General features: G+C 39.3%; 1 protein-coding gene across 1 annotated transcript; it reads right to left on the reverse strand.

Moving 5' to 3' along the window:
• Positions 1–288: 288 nt before the first annotated feature.
• On the reverse strand, positions 289–12,589 carry LOC141501680 (succinate-semialdehyde dehydrogenase, mitochondrial-like). Its single transcript, XM_074205896.1, has 3 exons — positions 12,377–12,589; positions 10,180–10,238; positions 289–7,255 (listed from the first exon to the last, which is right to left on the reverse strand). Exons 1-3 carry the CDS (start codon positions 12,550–12,552, stop codon positions 7,050–7,052), a joined length of 441 nt encoding a protein of 146 aa, XP_074061997.1. The 5' UTR covers positions 12,553–12,589; the 3' UTR covers positions 289–7,049.
• Between the last annotated feature and the right edge of the window lie 4,663 nt (positions 12,590–17,252).

The following is a 17,252-nucleotide window of genomic DNA, read 5'->3' on the forward strand; positions in this document are numbered from 1 at the left end:
CAATTCTCTGGAAAGCAGACACTGATACAGTCATTCATACACATATAATGAACAAAAATGAGAATTCACATAAATGAATTTGTATGTACACAGTTAAAAGTATGATTTAAGGTCATTCCCTGCTACATACTTGTAAATTTTTTTCCACAAAGTTTAACATTAAAAAAATTACACTAGGAAAAAAATCTTCAGTCAATCTAAAAATTAGCTGCATGTGAATTATTAAAACACTGGGACCCACCCTCAGTAAGAGATCATTTGGCAAGTTTTAAAACACAACAGTGAGAGCAGAACAATAGATTGGATTACATTGTGCTTCTGAACTATATTCTTCCTGGCTCTTTGCACAAAAATAAACTTTGGGGAAAAAAAAAAAGTAGTTTTGCCTAAAGAGAAAAACACCCTTCAAAACAGTAAGTTATAAACCATGCTTTTAAAAACAAGCCGAATCTGACCAAAATACCAGTGACAAACCCATTGCAGTATTTAGCTAGGAGCAAACAGAAGGAACATTTTTCGGGTCAATGAACATGACTCTGGGTAATTTCATTTTGGGTATGTAGGTGAATACTGAATGCATTGGAGTCTAGCATCAGGTTATCTACACAGAGTGACGACTCTTTAATCTGGAATTGATCACTACTTGGTAAATGAGTATGGAAAAAAAAACTAAGACTGGATGCTGAACTGCTGCATAATGATATAAAAGAACATAAATAATGATTCCTGTTCTAAATAAGATATCCGACTTAGACAAAAAAGATTCACTGAAAACCAATCCTCCCTCCTTCCTACTTGTCATTCTTTTTTTCCTATTAAAATATTTTATTGATGATTTTTTCCTTTTCTACTGTTATCTTCCACTTCCTCTCATAACAAATATAAACAAATGAAACAAATCAACATGTTCCCTAATACTATCTTAATAAAAAATAAGTTATCTTTTTTCTCATTGATACATGCAAAATTTAATCAGTGATATGACAAGGGCTGTGGTATCAATTTATATACTTTATTGAACCTCAAAGTGTCCTTTGCATAAAATTACCATGGCATTTAAAAGTTCAGTAATACTATTTTTTCTAAGTTTTTCAAACCCCAAGATTCTAGATTTCTAAAAATATGAGAGAATATTTCAAATTTTGCTGTGTTTTCTGTAATGGCAACAATGGTCTTGAGAAGTTCACACATGATTCTCCAAAAATATTTAAAATGGAAGTCCGGGTATTCATCACTTGTTCACACATCACATTTTTTTTTTTTTGCAAGACAATGGGGTTAAGTGACTTGCCTAACCACACAGCTAGGTAATTCAAATTTGAACTCAGATCCTCCTGACTCCAAGGCCAGTGTTCTATCCACTGCACCACCTAGCTGCCCCCACACATCATATTCTTGATGATGCTAATAGCAGAAGTTTTCAGCATGTCATTCTGAAATGATATATGATTTTTTTCTTCCTTTTCAGGCTGAGGAACATGATTTATATGGTAGAGTGTAGGACTTAAAGGAGATCTGATATTAACATGAATTCCAAGATTTTTCTAAACTTTCCAATGCCCAATAAAGATAATTTTAATTCCTATTTTGGAATAAGGACTAAAAAAGAAAGCATAAAGGGCTGAGTATTAGATGGGGCTCAGAAATACAATTCTACAACAGTCTCAGGATTATTAGGCATGGCCCTCCTTAAGAGGTGTGTACTTAGTTCCTATCTCTCTTCTATACCAGAGTTTCCCTTTGATGTTTTGGGGAATTTATGCTAGAGAGTATTATAATAATATTAAGAAGATTAGTGAGAGTCAATTCAGAAATCAAATACTTTCTCATTTTTTATCTAGTGAGGGGAAGGATGTCTACTCAGTGTTAGAGAACATTCCCCAAAGTATCAGTATGCAAGTATCTATAAGACAAATAATATGTCTAATAGGTATCATCAAGGGAAAAGACATGTTCTTAATTCAATACTATCTGATGACCCTTTATACGTTAGGTAATACACCACAGGTCATTGTAATTTCCTAGTAATTCAAGAACCAGATTTGTGATTAGGGTATTAAAACTCTCAGTTATTCATTCTCCACAGCACCAACTTCAAATTATGGAAAACTTACAGGTTTTAGGATTCAGAGTTGACAAGGACCGTCAAGGTTTATCTGGTCCGATCCTAATTCTTTGCAGATGATAACCCAGAGAACTCACAAAGCAGTGGAGTCAAGACTTAAAATCAGATCCTGACTCCATATACAGTGCTCTTCTCATTGAACCAACCTGTTTCTTTTTTTTTCAACTTTAATACAAGTCTCTGCTTTTAAGAAGAAATAATCCCTTCTTTGTCTTAAAATTCTTTTTTGCAAGACAATGTGGTTAAGTGACTTGCCAAGATCAAAGAGCTAAGTTAAGTATTAAGTGTCTGAATCCGAATTTGAACTCAGGTCCTCCAAATTCCAGGGCCATTGCTCTATCCACTGGACCACCTGGCTGCCTGGAAAAAACCCTTCCAAGTAGGACAAGAGGAAGAGCTCTAGATCAGAGATGTCAAACACTTGACCTTCAGGCCCTGAGCCCAAACCAGATTAAAATGTAATTGAAAAGGTAACAAAACAAATTAATTTTTAAAATTAATAAATCAGCAAAACATATACAATAAAACACAGATAATGATCATATGTAGTTTTGGATAATTTAGTGTTGCCTTGTTTCAATTTGAGTTTGGCATCACTACCATAGGTGACCACCACTTGGTGTCCTACAGAACTAACCTTAGGGCAGGCCTCTTGGATATACAGTGGAGCTAGCCAGAATGTTGCTAATGCATGTGTTAAGATCCTCCTGTGGGTTCATCCCATTATACAACTAAGTGCCAAAGTGATTTTACCTAAGCAGAAAAACATCTTTCAAAAAAAAGTCAGATATAGGGGGTGGCTAGGTGGTGCAATGGATAGAGCACCGGCCCTGGAGTCAGGAGTCCCTGAGTTCAAATCTGGCCTCAGACACTTAATAATTACCTAGCTGTGTGGCCTTGGGCAAGCCACTTAACCCCATTTGCCTTGCAAAAAAAAAGTTCCTTAGAGAGGTGAAACCAAACATCTGACCTTGTCCCTATCTCTGCCTTTACCTAGTAGAGCTTGGAGAGAAACTTGGCTTTCCCTCTTTAGCCTTTCTGGACCTTCACAATCTGGGCTCTGAACTACTACAATCTTAAGATCTTTAGTCTCAAAAAAAAAAAGATCTTTAGTCTCAGGAGAAAAAAGAAACTGGGACTCAAGGCATTTAAAACTATACTCCCTCAATGCCTCAGTCTTGGACTTTAGTGGTTAGAACCATCATTGCAGGCACCCAAGGACCTTTCAAGCCGTTGAGTCAAGCCCCCCCCCCATTTTACAATTAAGAAACCTAATAAATTATTTGCCCAGGGTCAAACAGCTAATGAGTGTCTGAAGTGAGATTTAAACTCAGATCTTCCTGACTGATGTCTCAATGAATAGAGTGCCAAAATGGAGTCAGGAAGACTCATATTTCTGAGTTCAAATCCAATCTCAGACCCTTATTAGCTGTGACTTGGGCAAGTCACTTAACACAGTTTGTCTCAGTTTCTTTATCTGTAGAATGAGCTAGCGAAGGAAATGGCCACTTCAATATCTTTGCCAAGAAAATCCCAAATGGGATCACAAAGAGCTGGCCGGGGGTGGGGTGGGGGTGGAGCCAAGATGGCAGCATGAAGGCAGGAATTCCTGGAAACTTGTTCCCCCCCCAAAAACTCCAAAAGCCATCAAATTATGACTCTAGCCAGAATTTAGAGGGGCAAAACTGACAGAAAGACTAAGTGATACAATTTCCCAGTCCAAGGCAACTAAGAATTTCTGAGGGAAAGGTCTGTTTCACCCAGGCCAGGGGTTGGAAAAAGCCGCTGCTAATGCAGCTGCAGTGCAGCACAGCCAGGTCGGGTACCTAGATCCCTGGGGATGCCTGGGGTCTGTGGCAGAGGAGGTGGTTTCTAGCCTCCTGGCCCAGGGATCCCCAGGAACAGCTTAAAGAGGTGGTGAGAGAAATCTGCTGTACCAGAATGAGTGCGGAGTTGGCACTGGCCTCAGAGCAGCCCTGTGGTGAGAACCTGCAGTGGGAATCAGGGAAGCCAGCCTGTACCTCCAGAGTGCAGCCCACAGATGGTAAGGGGGGTCGGGGAGAATGCAGAGGTCTCTCCGCTCTCCCTGGGGCAGGACTTAGCTGTTTGCCCACACTCAGATCCAAGTTGCAATCACAGTCAAGCAGGGACCATCCTCACAGCTCCAGGGCAGAGGGGAGGGCCTGAACACAGGCAAGAGAGCAGTCAGAGAGTCTCTCATAAGACCTTGGAAGAATTAAGGTCCCTGTGGGTTGTCACCAAAATTCCCCAAAGCATTGGAAGTGCAGTAAGTCAGTCATAGGCTGAGGAAATGAGCAAACAAAAGAAGAATCTGACCATAGAAAATTACTTTGTTCTCATGGAAGATTTAGAAGATGAGAAAATCAAAGCTTCTTTATCCAACCAAGAGAAATAGAAAATGGGCTCAGGCCATGGGTGAGCTCAAAAAAGACTTTGAAAAGCAATTAGGAGAAGTAGAGAAAAAATTAGGGAGGAGAAATGAGAGAGATGCAAATAAATCATGAAAACCAAATCAGCAGATTGGTGAAAGAAATACAAAACATACTGAAGAAAATAATATGTTAAAAACCAGTTTAGGAGTAGGGGCAGCTAGGTGGTGCAGTGGATAAAGCACCGGCCCTGGAGTCAGGAGTACCTGGGCTCAAATCTGGTCTCAGACACTTAATAATTACCTAGCTGTGTGGCCTTGGGCAAGCCACTTAACCCCATTTGCCTTACAAAAAAAACCAACAAAAAAAAAGTTTAGGCCAAATGGAAAAAGCAACACAAAAGGCAAATAAGGAGAAGAATGCCTTAAAAAAGGCAGAATTAGCCGGCTGTAAAAGGAGATAAAAAAGCTCTCTGAAAAAAATAACTCCTTCAGATGCAGAATGGAACTAAAGGAAGCCGATGACTTTTGTGAGAACCCAGGAAGAAATAAAACTATTTCCAAAAAAAATCAAAAATTAGAAGAAAATGTGAAATATCTCATTGGAAAAACAATCAACCTCAAAAACAGATCCAGGAGAGATAATTTAAAAATCATTGGACTACCTGAAAGTCACAACCAGGAAAAGAGCCTAGACTTCATTTTTTAAGAAACAATAAAGCAAAATTGCCCTGAGATCCTAGAAGCAGAGGGTAAAATAGAAATTGAGGGAATTCACTGATCACATCCTGAAAGAGATCCCAAAAGAAAAACTTCCATGAATATTATAGCCAAATGCCAAAACTCCCAAGTCAAAGAGAAAATACTAAAAGCTGCAAGAAACAAACAATTCAACTACTGTGGCTCTATAGTCAGGATTATACAGGATCTGGCAGCATCTACATTAAGAATTCATAGGGCTCCAAATATGATATTCTGGAATGCAAAAAGATCTTGGTTTACAACTGAGAATAAACTACCCAACAAAACTGAACATCCTCTTTCAGGGGAAAAGATGGATTGTCAATGAAACAGGGCACTTTCAGACTTTCCTATCAAGATGACCAGAGCTGAACAGAAAGTTTGATCTCCAAGTACAGGACTCTCGTGAACCATAGAGGGGGTGGAAGAGAAGGACTAACTATGAGGAACTTTAATGATATTGAACTGTTTGTATTCCTGCATGGGAAGAAGATATTGATAACTCATGAATTTTCTCATTTAGAATACCTTTTATGGGGTGGCTAGGTGGTGCAATGGATAAAGCACCAGCCCTGGAGTCTGGAGTACCTATCTTCAAATGCGGCCTCAGACACTTAATAATTACCTAGCTGTGTGGCCTTGGGCAAGCCACTTAACCCCACTGCCTTGCAAAACCTAAAAAAAAACAACCCCAAAACATTCAGATATAAACCACTCTTTAAAAATTCAAAATACCAGGGACACTACTGTTAACAGTAATCATCACAATGATAATAGAATCAAAACTGTAGAAAAGCAGCCTGGAGTAGTGGAATGAACACTGGGCTATCTGTTAGGGAATCTTCCTTTACTACTTACTAATAGTATAATCATGTATAGATTGCTCTAAGCCTCATTTTCCTCATCTGTAAAATGTAGATAATAATAAGGCAACACCTACTTCCAGTTCCTTGCATGGAAAGTCATTTGCAAAGTGCAGAACGCTAGGAGCTATATCAATGACAGCTTATACTTAAATGGTACTCTCATTTTTCCAAAATAGTTACCTTCTTTCTGTGAAGGTCTGGGCATAGTTTTAATCTTACAACATCCCAGGGAATTAAAGGGCATGTAGGTTATCACTGTTTTGCAGATAAAATGACCCAAGGTAAGAGACATGATGGTTTGCCAGATCTTCCAGGTGGAAGCTCCTTCTTCAAACTCTACAGTATCCTGCCTACTTCCTAATTAAGAAAATATGTGAAACAGCCAACGCATTTTTTTTTCCTTTCAGTAAACACAAATTGTAGTTTTCAATTTCAAGAAGTGAGCCAAAGCAAAAGAGAGGAAATGTTCCTTCTGTCCACAAAGAAACACAAACACCCTGTACTATTTCAAACTGTTTTTAAAAATAGGCCAGATTGTACCTTGACTACAATGCCCAAGCAGGCATTTCCTCCACACACCCAGGCCGGCTGTGCCATGGAGCCTTGTGAGAGGGGGAATGGGTTGAGGAGCTGGTTATCCTGGGGCTTTCAGTATAAGCATAGCATGAGAGACCTTCTTCTTGCTGAATTCTTCTCAAGTAGTATGTGGCAGCATCATAGTAAGGGTGGGAATTACTACCTGACACTCAACTTCAGGTCTACACTCAAAACAGGAAGAACACTATTATTTTACACAAATGATGAGGGACTGGATGAGGTTGTTAAAAATTCACATTTCCAGGACTCTAAAGGTTTATTAAAAATATATTAGATGGCATTTTCCTACATCAGTAGAAGGATTTTTTCCCCCTTTAGTTACTGGTGATTCCTATAAGCCACCATAACACACATACTTTAGTTCCAGATATTCATCAATACCATACTTTGAACCTTCTCGGCCAAGACCAGACTGTTTCACCCCACCAAAAGGACATTCTACTGTGGACAAGAGTCCTTCGTTAACTCCGACCATGCCAACTTCCAGCTGCTCAGCCACCCTCCAGATCTGGGCTGGATCCTGAGAGTAAAAATAACCTGCGATAGGGACAAGAATATTTAAATGCTTAAGATTATATTTATTTTTTTAAGGTTTTTGCAAGGCAAATGGGATTAAGTGGCTTGCCCAAAGCCACACAGCTAGGTAATTATTAAGTGTCTGAGGCCAAATTTGAACTCAGGTACTCCTGACACCAAGGCCAGTGCTCTAACCACTGTGCCACCTAGCCACCCCTTAAGATTATATTTAAAACCAAGGTTACTCATTATCTTTGCCTTGAACCACTTGTCTTCCTTCTTTAACTGGTCTCATCACTCTTTCGTCACTGAGACTTGAAACACAGGAATACTTCTATGTCCCCATGCCTACACCCACCTGGCCTGTCACCAATATACCAATCAATTTTTCCCCCTCTATCATCTTGGGTAACTAGGGGTGGTGGTAGCTGGAGTGCTTGGTCTGCAATTGCGAAGATCCCAAGTTTAAATGCTACCTTAGCCACTAACTAGTTGTGTATGAGCCTGGGCATAGCATTTCCATGCCTCAGTTTCCTCTTCTGTAAAACAGAGGAGAAATTAACAGCACCTACCTTACAAGGTTGCTGTAACTACCAAATGGGGCAATGTAGGTCAAGTGCTTCCCAGAGTTCAAAGTACTACATAAACATCATCTGTTACTGTTATTCTTTTCATTCTACGGTCCCTGTTCAAGTTGGGTCTTAGACTACTACTTTGCAATAGCCTCCAAAGGGGTCTCCCTGACACCAAGTTTTTCTCCTTCATCTCCAGCCCAAACCATCTTCTATACAGATGCATCTTCCTTTTTTTAAAATTTTTTTTTAAAAAATTGTTATTTAAGACAATGAGGTTAAGTGACTTACCCAAGGTCACACAGCCAGCTAATTATTAAGTGTCTGGGGCCGGATTTGAGCTCAGGTCCTCCTGACTCCAGGGCCAGTACTCTATCCACTGCACTACCTAGCTGCCCCTAGATTCATCTTCCTAAAGCAATGCTTTGCTCACTGTGATCTTCCATGGGTCTTTATGGCCAAACTCTTTTTACTGACATTCACCATCTTCTACAAACTAATTACAGCATTTTCAATCAACAGATCCTCATCAATCCTGGATCTTACAGATGCTATGCTAAGTTTTCCTGTTTTATTCTCTACTATACTTCCTACTGTGAATCTTCCACTCTAATCAAACTGTCCTAATAAAGGTTCCCTGAATATAGGGGTGGGGAACTTTTTTTTCTGCCAAGGGCCATTTGGATATTTATAACATCATTCACACCACACAAAATTATCAACTTAAAATCAGCCTACTATATTTGGTCAAGCATTTAATTAATTTACCCCTAGGAGTCAAGTCTCACCTGGGGTTGCTGTGGCAGACCAAATGATTTCACAGCCCCCCCCCCCATCTTAATACATTTTGTGTTTCCCCTTCCTTATGCCTCTGCTATACAATTCCTCCCAAAGGGAATGCCTGTCTTCACCCCTATCCCCTGCTTAAAATACAAATCCATCCTTCAAGGTCCAGCTCTGATGTCTACCCCTTTCACCAGAAAACCTTGATCATCGCAGTACAGCGAGTTCCTCTGGACACCAGGACCAGTTACAAAATACATTTAAATGTCCTGTATTGTACTGTAATTACTTGTCTTTTTATGATGGCTATTCTGTTTAGATATCAAGGTTTTGTGACCCTGGGAAAGTCATCTAACCTCTTGGCAACACCGTAAATTTCAAAGAGCTAGCCTGCATTGGTACAGAGTCTTCTCATTTAGGACAAAGGGATCACTTCTCTCTATTCCCCTTTTATTCTGGTACATGTAGGTGGTAGATACATATTCACACAATCAATGAAATGACTCCTTCAGACACTCACAAACTTCATATCCTTTTTTTTTTGGCAAGGCAATGGTGTTAAGTGACTTGCCCAAGGTCACACAGCTAGGTAATTATTAAGTGTCTGAGGCCACATTTGAACTCAGGTCCTCCTGACTCCAGGGCCAGTGCTCTACCCTATGCACCACTTAGCTGCCCCTCTTACATATGCTTTTAATGAATGAGGTTAGGAAACTGGAGGTGGGGGTGGGGGGGCTACTTCAAGTGTCAAGGATCAGAGGATATTTTCCTACTCTATCTCCTTTGGCCAGTTCCAGACAAGTAGTTTATTTCCAATACATTTCTAAGCTATTAAATTTCTATTTTAATAGGTGCCAGAGGGAATGGGAAAATCCTTCCAAAGGAAAGGCTTCATTGATTTTTATATGAAGCAGTTTAAAAAACACCAGTACACTGGTGTCCTCCAGAGGTTACAATTTGCTTCAGTAAAGAGAATACCCATACTGATGAATCAGTATTAAGTACTAAGGGAAATGAAAAGGGGTTTTTGTTTGGTTTTTTTGCAAGGCAATGGGGTTAAGTGACTTGCCCAAGGTCACACAGCTAGGTCATTATTAAGTGTCTGAGGCCACATTTGAACTCAGGTCCTCCTGAATTCGGGACCAGTGCTCTATCCACTGTGCCACCTAGACACCCCGAAAAAGGATTTTTTTTAAAAAAAGCCTCCAGTCAGTAACTTGGAAGAAGAAACACTGGGTATTTAAATAGGGCCTGGCTCTGTTGTTTGGAGTAGGAAGCAAATCAGAGAGGTAGATCTGATACTTAGCTCATTGCAACTCTTAACTTTTGTCCAGGATCTCCATACATGCATAAGAAGAACAAAGGACAATAAAAAGAGGGGTTTCTGAAGCACAAATCCACCACCTCTATGGGAAAAAACCCCAAATAAATTAGAGGAGCTATTGGTAATAAATGAGAATCAAGTTTAAAGATAATATAAAGCTCAAGGGAAATGATCAACTGGATGCTCAGAAATAGCAGCTTGAATATGTTACCACCAAAATTATTAACCCATCAAAATAAGCAAATCAAAACCACTACCAAACTTACCTGCTAAACCCACATCCATTGCATTGGCAATAGCAAGGGCCTCTTCCTCTGTATCAAATCTGCCAAAAAATTTTTTTCAGTATAAAAAGGTCAAATGGATGAATAAGATTCTCCCTTCCTTTCCTCTTCCCCCTTCTCAAATTTTGAAGGTATTTATTTAGCAGCAAGGCTTCTTTGGGTTCTCAGTTCTGAAGGAAAGACTTAATATTTGGGGTGGTGTGACTATACTTTAAAATGATTTTTTTTTCCTCCAGTAGAATAGGAAGATTACAGGATTTAGAGGTGGAAGAGACTTTATTTTGTTTTATTTTTTGTTTTTTAGGTTTTTGCAAGGCAAATGGTTAAGTGGCTTGCCCAAGGCCACACAGCTAGGTAATTATTAAGTGTCTGAGACCGGATTTGAACCCAGGTACTTGTGACTCCAAGGCCGGTGCTTTATCCACTATGCACCTAGCTGCCCTAGATGAATCTTCTCCTTGTCTATATGAAGAAACTATAGCTCAGAAAAGAGAAGGGATTTGCCCCAAATCATAAAAGTGGTAATTAGGAGTCACAATCTGAACCCAGGGTTTTCTACACTAATACCAGGCTCTTCACACAATTTAAGGAGATACTACAGGATATATCATACACCGAAAATTATCCCAAGGAGGGAAAGTGATCAGATTATTATTCTTTTCAGTTTACAAATATATGTTGCTCTTCCCTAAATATAATTAAGCTGGAACAAGACTCAAAGGCAAACAAAATGAGTTGATATGAGCATTTCTGCTCATTTATCTGGCATCATAGGAAGAAAAGCAGTTTATCTGGAAGATGGGGTGAGAGGCAGAGAAGCAGCCTGTATCTCCCTGTAGTGAAGCTGACAATGCTCATAAGATCCCATTGTCTCAAGGGGTTGAAAGGACCTTTGAGGACATCTTTTGTAATTCATACCTGGACAAGAAATTCTACTACAACATCTAGACAAGTGGGTGTCCAACTTTTACCTCAAGAACCTTAATGATGGGTAGCTTCTTACTCATTATCTGTAAAGGGCTTAGTATAGGGCCAGGCACATGGAGAGCATTAATATTTCCTTCCTTCCTTTCCTGGATTCCTTCCTTCCTTCTCACAATCCTTTCTTCTTTCCTTCACGAATTTAATCCATCTTCTCTATGATACCCTTTCAAGAAAGTTCTCTGGCTCTAGATTTGGAGCTAGAAGTCATTGAATAGGTTCAATCTAATGCTTCCATTTTACTCAGCAGGAAACTATAAGACTCATAGGTAGGGTGGTGACTTTGGACAGGTCAAGAACTGAATTAAGATTCTCCGAGGCTTCACCCATGCTCTTTCAGCATTCATTATGCCCCAGAATGCCTTTATTTTGATTCCTTTTACTCATGTGCCTGCTTCACCTATCACCTCTAGAGAAGTCATCCATGATTAATCAACCAACTATAGTATTTATTTATTGTTCTGGTAATATGGTACTGTCTGCCCATTCAAGATTTGTGTAAACATACTTAATATCTGGCCTGATGAAGACAGAAATAAGCAAAACCAGAAAGACAACATACACAACGATTTCAACAGTATCAACTGAAATCATCAACAACCAAAAAACCCACTGTGTAAATATGAGCAATCTCAGCTTTGAAGAAGCAATGAGAAAACTCACTCTCTCTCTCTCTCTCTCTCTCTCTCTCTCTCTCTCTCTCTCTCTCCCCTCTCCTCTCCTCTCCTCTCCTCTCCTCTAATTCTTTGTTATAAGGGGTGACTGACAGGGGAGTGAAGAGGGATATATTCAGAAGTCATACCAAAGCAAAAGAAATTAAAAAAAAAAGAAAAATTAGGAAAAACTCTGCTGATGCTAATCTATTTGATTACACAATATTTTCTTTTCCTCCCCCCAGGAAGAATGAGGTAAAATTAAGAGTATAAAGGGTTCATGTTTTTAATCACAATGAATAATATATTTCACTGCTCAACTCTCTCTCTCTCAGCTACCTCTACATATCTTTTTTTTTTTACTTTTTGTTAAAAAACAGAGTGTACTTAAAACATCTCCAAGGTCACTTTTAATCTAAAAGCCAAGGCCATCAAATTTATTTTCAGCTGTCCAACCTCATTCCTGGTGGCAGGAATGTATCTGTTTCCTTTCTGCCTTTGATCCCCTACCCTCCATGCCCACCTTAAACGAGAATTGCTCTTACTTAATAACTGGTGCCAGGGGCCCAAAAGTTTCTTCCTGAGAACACAACATGTCGGGGGTGACATTGCTAAGGAGGGTTGGCTCAAAAAAGTTGTTCCCAAAGCTGTGCCTCTTTCCTCCGGTCACAATGGTGGCTCCTTTGGAAACTGCATCACTTACATGTTTCTCTACCTGCATGAAACAGAAAAAAATAAGATTTGGAGAAGCCAACTGAGACAGAGACACTGAGATATTATTTTTTAAAATTGATATATTTTTTAAATTACATGTTATGAAAGTTTTTCAACATTCATACACATGCATATGCATATTTTTAAGTTACCTAATTTCCTTCCACCATCCCTCCCCACCCCCTCCCCTCGGCCCCTTCGGCAGTGAACAGTCAGGTGAATATTGTACATACGCATCTGAATTTAACATGTTTACAGATTAGTTATTTTCAGTGTGAGGAATTAGGGTTAAGGGAAAAGAAAGAAAACCATGAGATAGGCAAGAATAACAGAGGAGAAATTTTTAAAAAGTGAATGTTCAGGGGGCAGCTAGGTGGCACAGTGAATAGAGCACAGGTCCTAGAGTTAAAAGGACCTGAGTTCAAATGTGACCTCATTCACTTACTAATGACCTAACTGTGTGACCTTGAGCAAGTCACTTAACCCCATTGCTTAGCAAAAACCTAAAAAAGAAAAAAAGTGAATGTTCATTCGGATTTTGTAGGGGTTTGCTTTTGTTTTTGTTTTGTTTTATTTTTCTTTCTCTGATTAGGGATAGTATTGTCCATAGCCGGTCTCCTTGGTTGTCCTAAGAGCTTTCTAACCTGCTAAGAGGAGCTGCATCTATCAAGGTTCATCAACTCACAATGTTGTTGTAAATACATACAGTGATACTGCTATTTTATAGAGCAGAGAAAACAAAGCATGTAGGGGCATTAACATGCTACTAGCCATTTTAAATGAGGCATTATATTGAAAATTAGTTTTAAGACTTAGTGTTTTTACAAAACACCCTTTTGTTAGAAGGAGCCACTGTAAACACACATTTAAGGACCTAGCAAATGGCGGCCCCTAAAGGACAATAGACACATAGCAGCCTTTAATCTCAGTCTCAAAGCATTCAGCAAACTGGTCCAGTTTAAACTAATTTTGTTAGACTAGAGATCTTCTTGGTCTGTACCCCAGAAATTTGGTGAGTTTCAGAACCAGTTGAAGAATATGAAATGTTCCTAATACCAGTCCTGGATCTGCCACCCTCCAGCCTGTGGCCAGTCTTAGGATGACCATGAAATTAGATTCATAAACATACTTCCTATAGACAAAGCATTTAATTAGATGTGGTGGGGGACAGGGAAGGTACTCTCTGGGGTAGGTTGGTTTTAGAAACGAATCCAGTCTTGGCAGCGCCAAAGAATGTGGGGAATGCCAATTTTAAGAGTGGGCAAGGGTGGCAGATTGAAACCTGAATTTTCTTCTGGGTTGGGTTTGTGCCACCTCCTCAGAACTGTCTTCCTATTCAACTAATGCCATCCTAAGCCCAGTTGTCATGGTCCAAGTCTGCAGTCTTAGAATGTATTGTATGTTTTTGGGTAGAGTGAAATCTCCTGTAACCAAATGAGAGACCAAATGGAACATGTCAATAGCCTCAAAGTTCAAATCCTAGAACATCTTTCACAGCCCCTAGGCTGCCCTATGTGGAGTGTGGGCAGGGGAAGGTGATGAACCATACTCTAGTTCTCTGGTGTCAGAATGCTAACCACTATAGGGCTTGATGGGAAAATGTGATGGGGGTGGAGGAGGGAAGAATTATGATTCCATCAATCAATCAACAAACATTAAGTAGCTACTAAAGTCAGGACTGGTTTTAAGTATACATGAAACAAAGAAAAAAAACAAAACCAGCTTTGCCCTCACCAGAAACCACTTCCTCAAGCTAGTGCTGTACCCTGATTCTCCTCCCCAGCCTTTAAAGAGTTTTATTGGTATGAGTTGACATGGAATCATGACTAGAGGGATTGTAGATTTTAAGTTTTTAATCATCATTTTCTCTGTGTTCTTTTTTGGCAAGTTTGCAAAGATGGTGATGTTAAAACTGCTAAAAAACAAAAACAAAAAACTACAACTCTTTAACCCACACCTGCATCAGAACTGTGTTGGGTTTTTGCTGTTGTTTTTTTTTTTTAAATCTTGGCAGTACTAGAGAAATTACAGGATACCATTTTCAGAGAGGTCAGTAAGTAAGCACAATCTTGATTCCCAATGTAGAGCAAAATAAAACAATTTGTGGCCAAAAGACAGAGGTCACAGGACAAACACAGCATGCTGAGATGTCATAAATATCCTGAGCCTCCCAGGAGGGAGCAAGGGGGAAGTAGAAGAGAGGAGAAAGTGAGACAAGCCAAGAGAGGTAGAGACTGGGGCAGGGGGTGGTGGTGGGGGTAGAAGAGAGAAAATGAAGAAGGGAAGAGAATGAGAAATAACTGAGGAAAAGAAAAATATAAAGAAAGCAAAGGGGGGAATTAAAAATGAGGGGGAGAGAAAATAAAAGATGAGGAGAAAAGTTGAGATAGAAATAAGTGAAACTGAGGAAGAGGACAGAGGGAAAATAAATTCCTTTTACTTGAAGATTTTTTATTATCTTTTGCTTTTCTCTTCAGAGTCTGAAATCTTCCAATTCAACAGCATTAGATCCCAATCAGTTTTTCTGCTTATGCTGATGAATCCTAAGATAGAGATCACTTCCTGAGACATTGTGGTGCTTTGTGAAGGAGCACACGATCCTGCCAAGTCCCCACAGTCTGGCAGAAGCTTGTGCTCTTATGTTTTGGAGGAAACTGATAAATTGGGGGAAAGAGAAGGTTTTCATCTCGTCTTGTTCCCTTGAGGAACATTCTCTTCCTTCTTAAGGTAGGCTTGTTCTCTTAGGGCAACTGAGGCAGTGAGGTTAGAAGAATAATCACTGGTCTAATGGTCAATGGTGGGATTTCTTTCTTTTTCCTTCCTTCCTTCCTCTTTCTTTCTTTCTTTCTTTCTTTCTTTCTTTCTTTCTTTCTTTCACTATCCTAACAATTCCATTAAACATACAATAGTTTAACAAAAAAAAAAAAGGCCTGGGTAGCTCAGTGGATAAAGCACTGGCCCTGGAGTCAGAAGTACCTGGGTTCAAATCCAGCTGTGTGGCCTTGGGCAAGCCACTTAACCCCATTGCCTAGAAAAAACCTAAAAAAAATGTAAAGACTATTCTTAGCTAGTGGGCTCTCCCCTGGTAGTGAGGATTTAGGGCTAAGGGTGGTAATTTTCCCAGCCTGAACTAGACTTCTGTGGTGTGTTTTTTTTTTTTGAACAAAAACAAACAAAAAATAACAGATCAGTAGTGCATTCAGATTATTGTTTGAATTAAAACATCCTTAGAGAAACAAAAAGCACAACAATTTATATAATTTGACTCAAAAGTAGGAAAACATGCCTTCTAGGCAAAGGATCATTAAACGTTTTTGGTTTTGTTCAAACTAGAGATTCATGGTTGGATAAATCACATGCTAATGATAGAAACAGCCATAGCAAATGGAGTTTTTGTCTTATCCCTTCCTCAAACTACCATTAAAGGCTCCTATTACCCTGGGAATGCAAGCATTTATGGCAATTCAACTCAATGAGGAAAAAACAAGTGAAAAACTACCTCATCCAGTTACAACACTTCTACATGTTGAAACATCCTTACCAAACTGTAAAATGTGGGCCAAAGGACAAAGATTGGATGGAAAAGAGATGGAGATTAGATTCAAGCTGTTCAAAACATCCAGTCTGTTCTGATGATTTGATTCCTCTTCTAGCATCAATAGACACAATGTGATATCATGGATAGAGCTGGTTTCAAAACTACAGAGATGTGGGTTCCACCTGTTACATATGGCTGTATGACTATGGACAAGTCACTTAATGTTCCATTGCTCTAAGCAGCTCTCTAAGACTACAGGTGCTGAAAAAAAATGCCTACCTGTGTTGGTAGAAGTTACTTCATTTGGAAGTTTCCTAAAATCAATAAGATCACTGGGTCAGTCCCTATCTCATATCCAGCATCAGATCCTTCCCTGTCCCAAAAAGAGGCAATATTACTCAGAATCTCTTTACCTCTCTTTATGAACTTGAAGTTTTAGAAGAAAAAGTGATGGGTACATACCCAGTATTAACAGTCCCGAAATCAGGAAAACTAAGGTATCTTACTCAGAATCTTGGTGTGTTAATATTCTTAGTCTGAGATTGAGTATATATGAGTATATAATGACCTGTATTGGTGGAGTGCAAAAGATCAATGATTCTTCTAACAGTCTAACAGTCGGGATATACCTCCACATATGTGTGAATAAACTTTTCTCTATCTCCAAAAACACATTCTAGCAGATACCTTAGGGGGGGTATAACTGAGGAGCATTAGTCAAGAATTCTGTCAGTTCAATTAATTTGATCTATCCCAAGGTAAATGCCACGTGATCAGCAATTGATCAAATATGTTCAGTTTTTTATGATCATATTTAGAATACCAATGATGCAGTGTTCTAAATGGAAAAAATTGGGAGAATCTGCTTTTGGGAGAGTCATGATGCCTTGGAATGGAAGCAGATTGGAAGATCTGGTATGGTCTACTAACCATGTGGTGAATAAGAGTCTCTTGGATTAGAACTGGGGAGTCTTTAAAACAATCTCAGTTCCCCCTCTCTTGTTTAACTTCTCGCCTGTCAACATTGTGGTGAAAGACAATGCTGCAAGGGTAGAAGATAGAGGTTATTAGAGAATGAGGCCAGAGAGTATTTGCTCTACTCATAGGAAAAAAAACTACAGCTATGGCTGTGATTATGATCAAATTTGGGAGAAAAATTGAAAGTGAGA

The sequence above is a fragment of the Macrotis lagotis genome, chromosome X (assembly GCF_037893015.1).
Source record: "Macrotis lagotis isolate mMagLag1 chromosome X, bilby.v1.9.chrom.fasta, whole genome shotgun sequence".
Taxonomy (NCBI): Eukaryota; Metazoa; Chordata; class Mammalia; order Peramelemorphia; family Peramelidae; genus Macrotis; species Macrotis lagotis.

Coding starts and splice junctions, on each gene's coding strand:
- LOC141501680 (XM_074205896.1), bottom strand. CDS start 12,552: ATGCAGGTAGAGAAACATGTAAGTGATGCAGTTTCCAAAGGAGCCACC. Junction 10,239..12,376: donor CCCCTGGCACCAGTTATTAA/GTAAGAGCAATT, acceptor ATTTTTTGGCAG/ATTTGATACAGAGGAAGAGG. Junction 7,256..10,179: donor AATGGATGTGGGTTTAGCAG/GTAAGTTTGGTA, acceptor TCCCTATCGCAG/GTTATTTTTACTCTCAGGAT.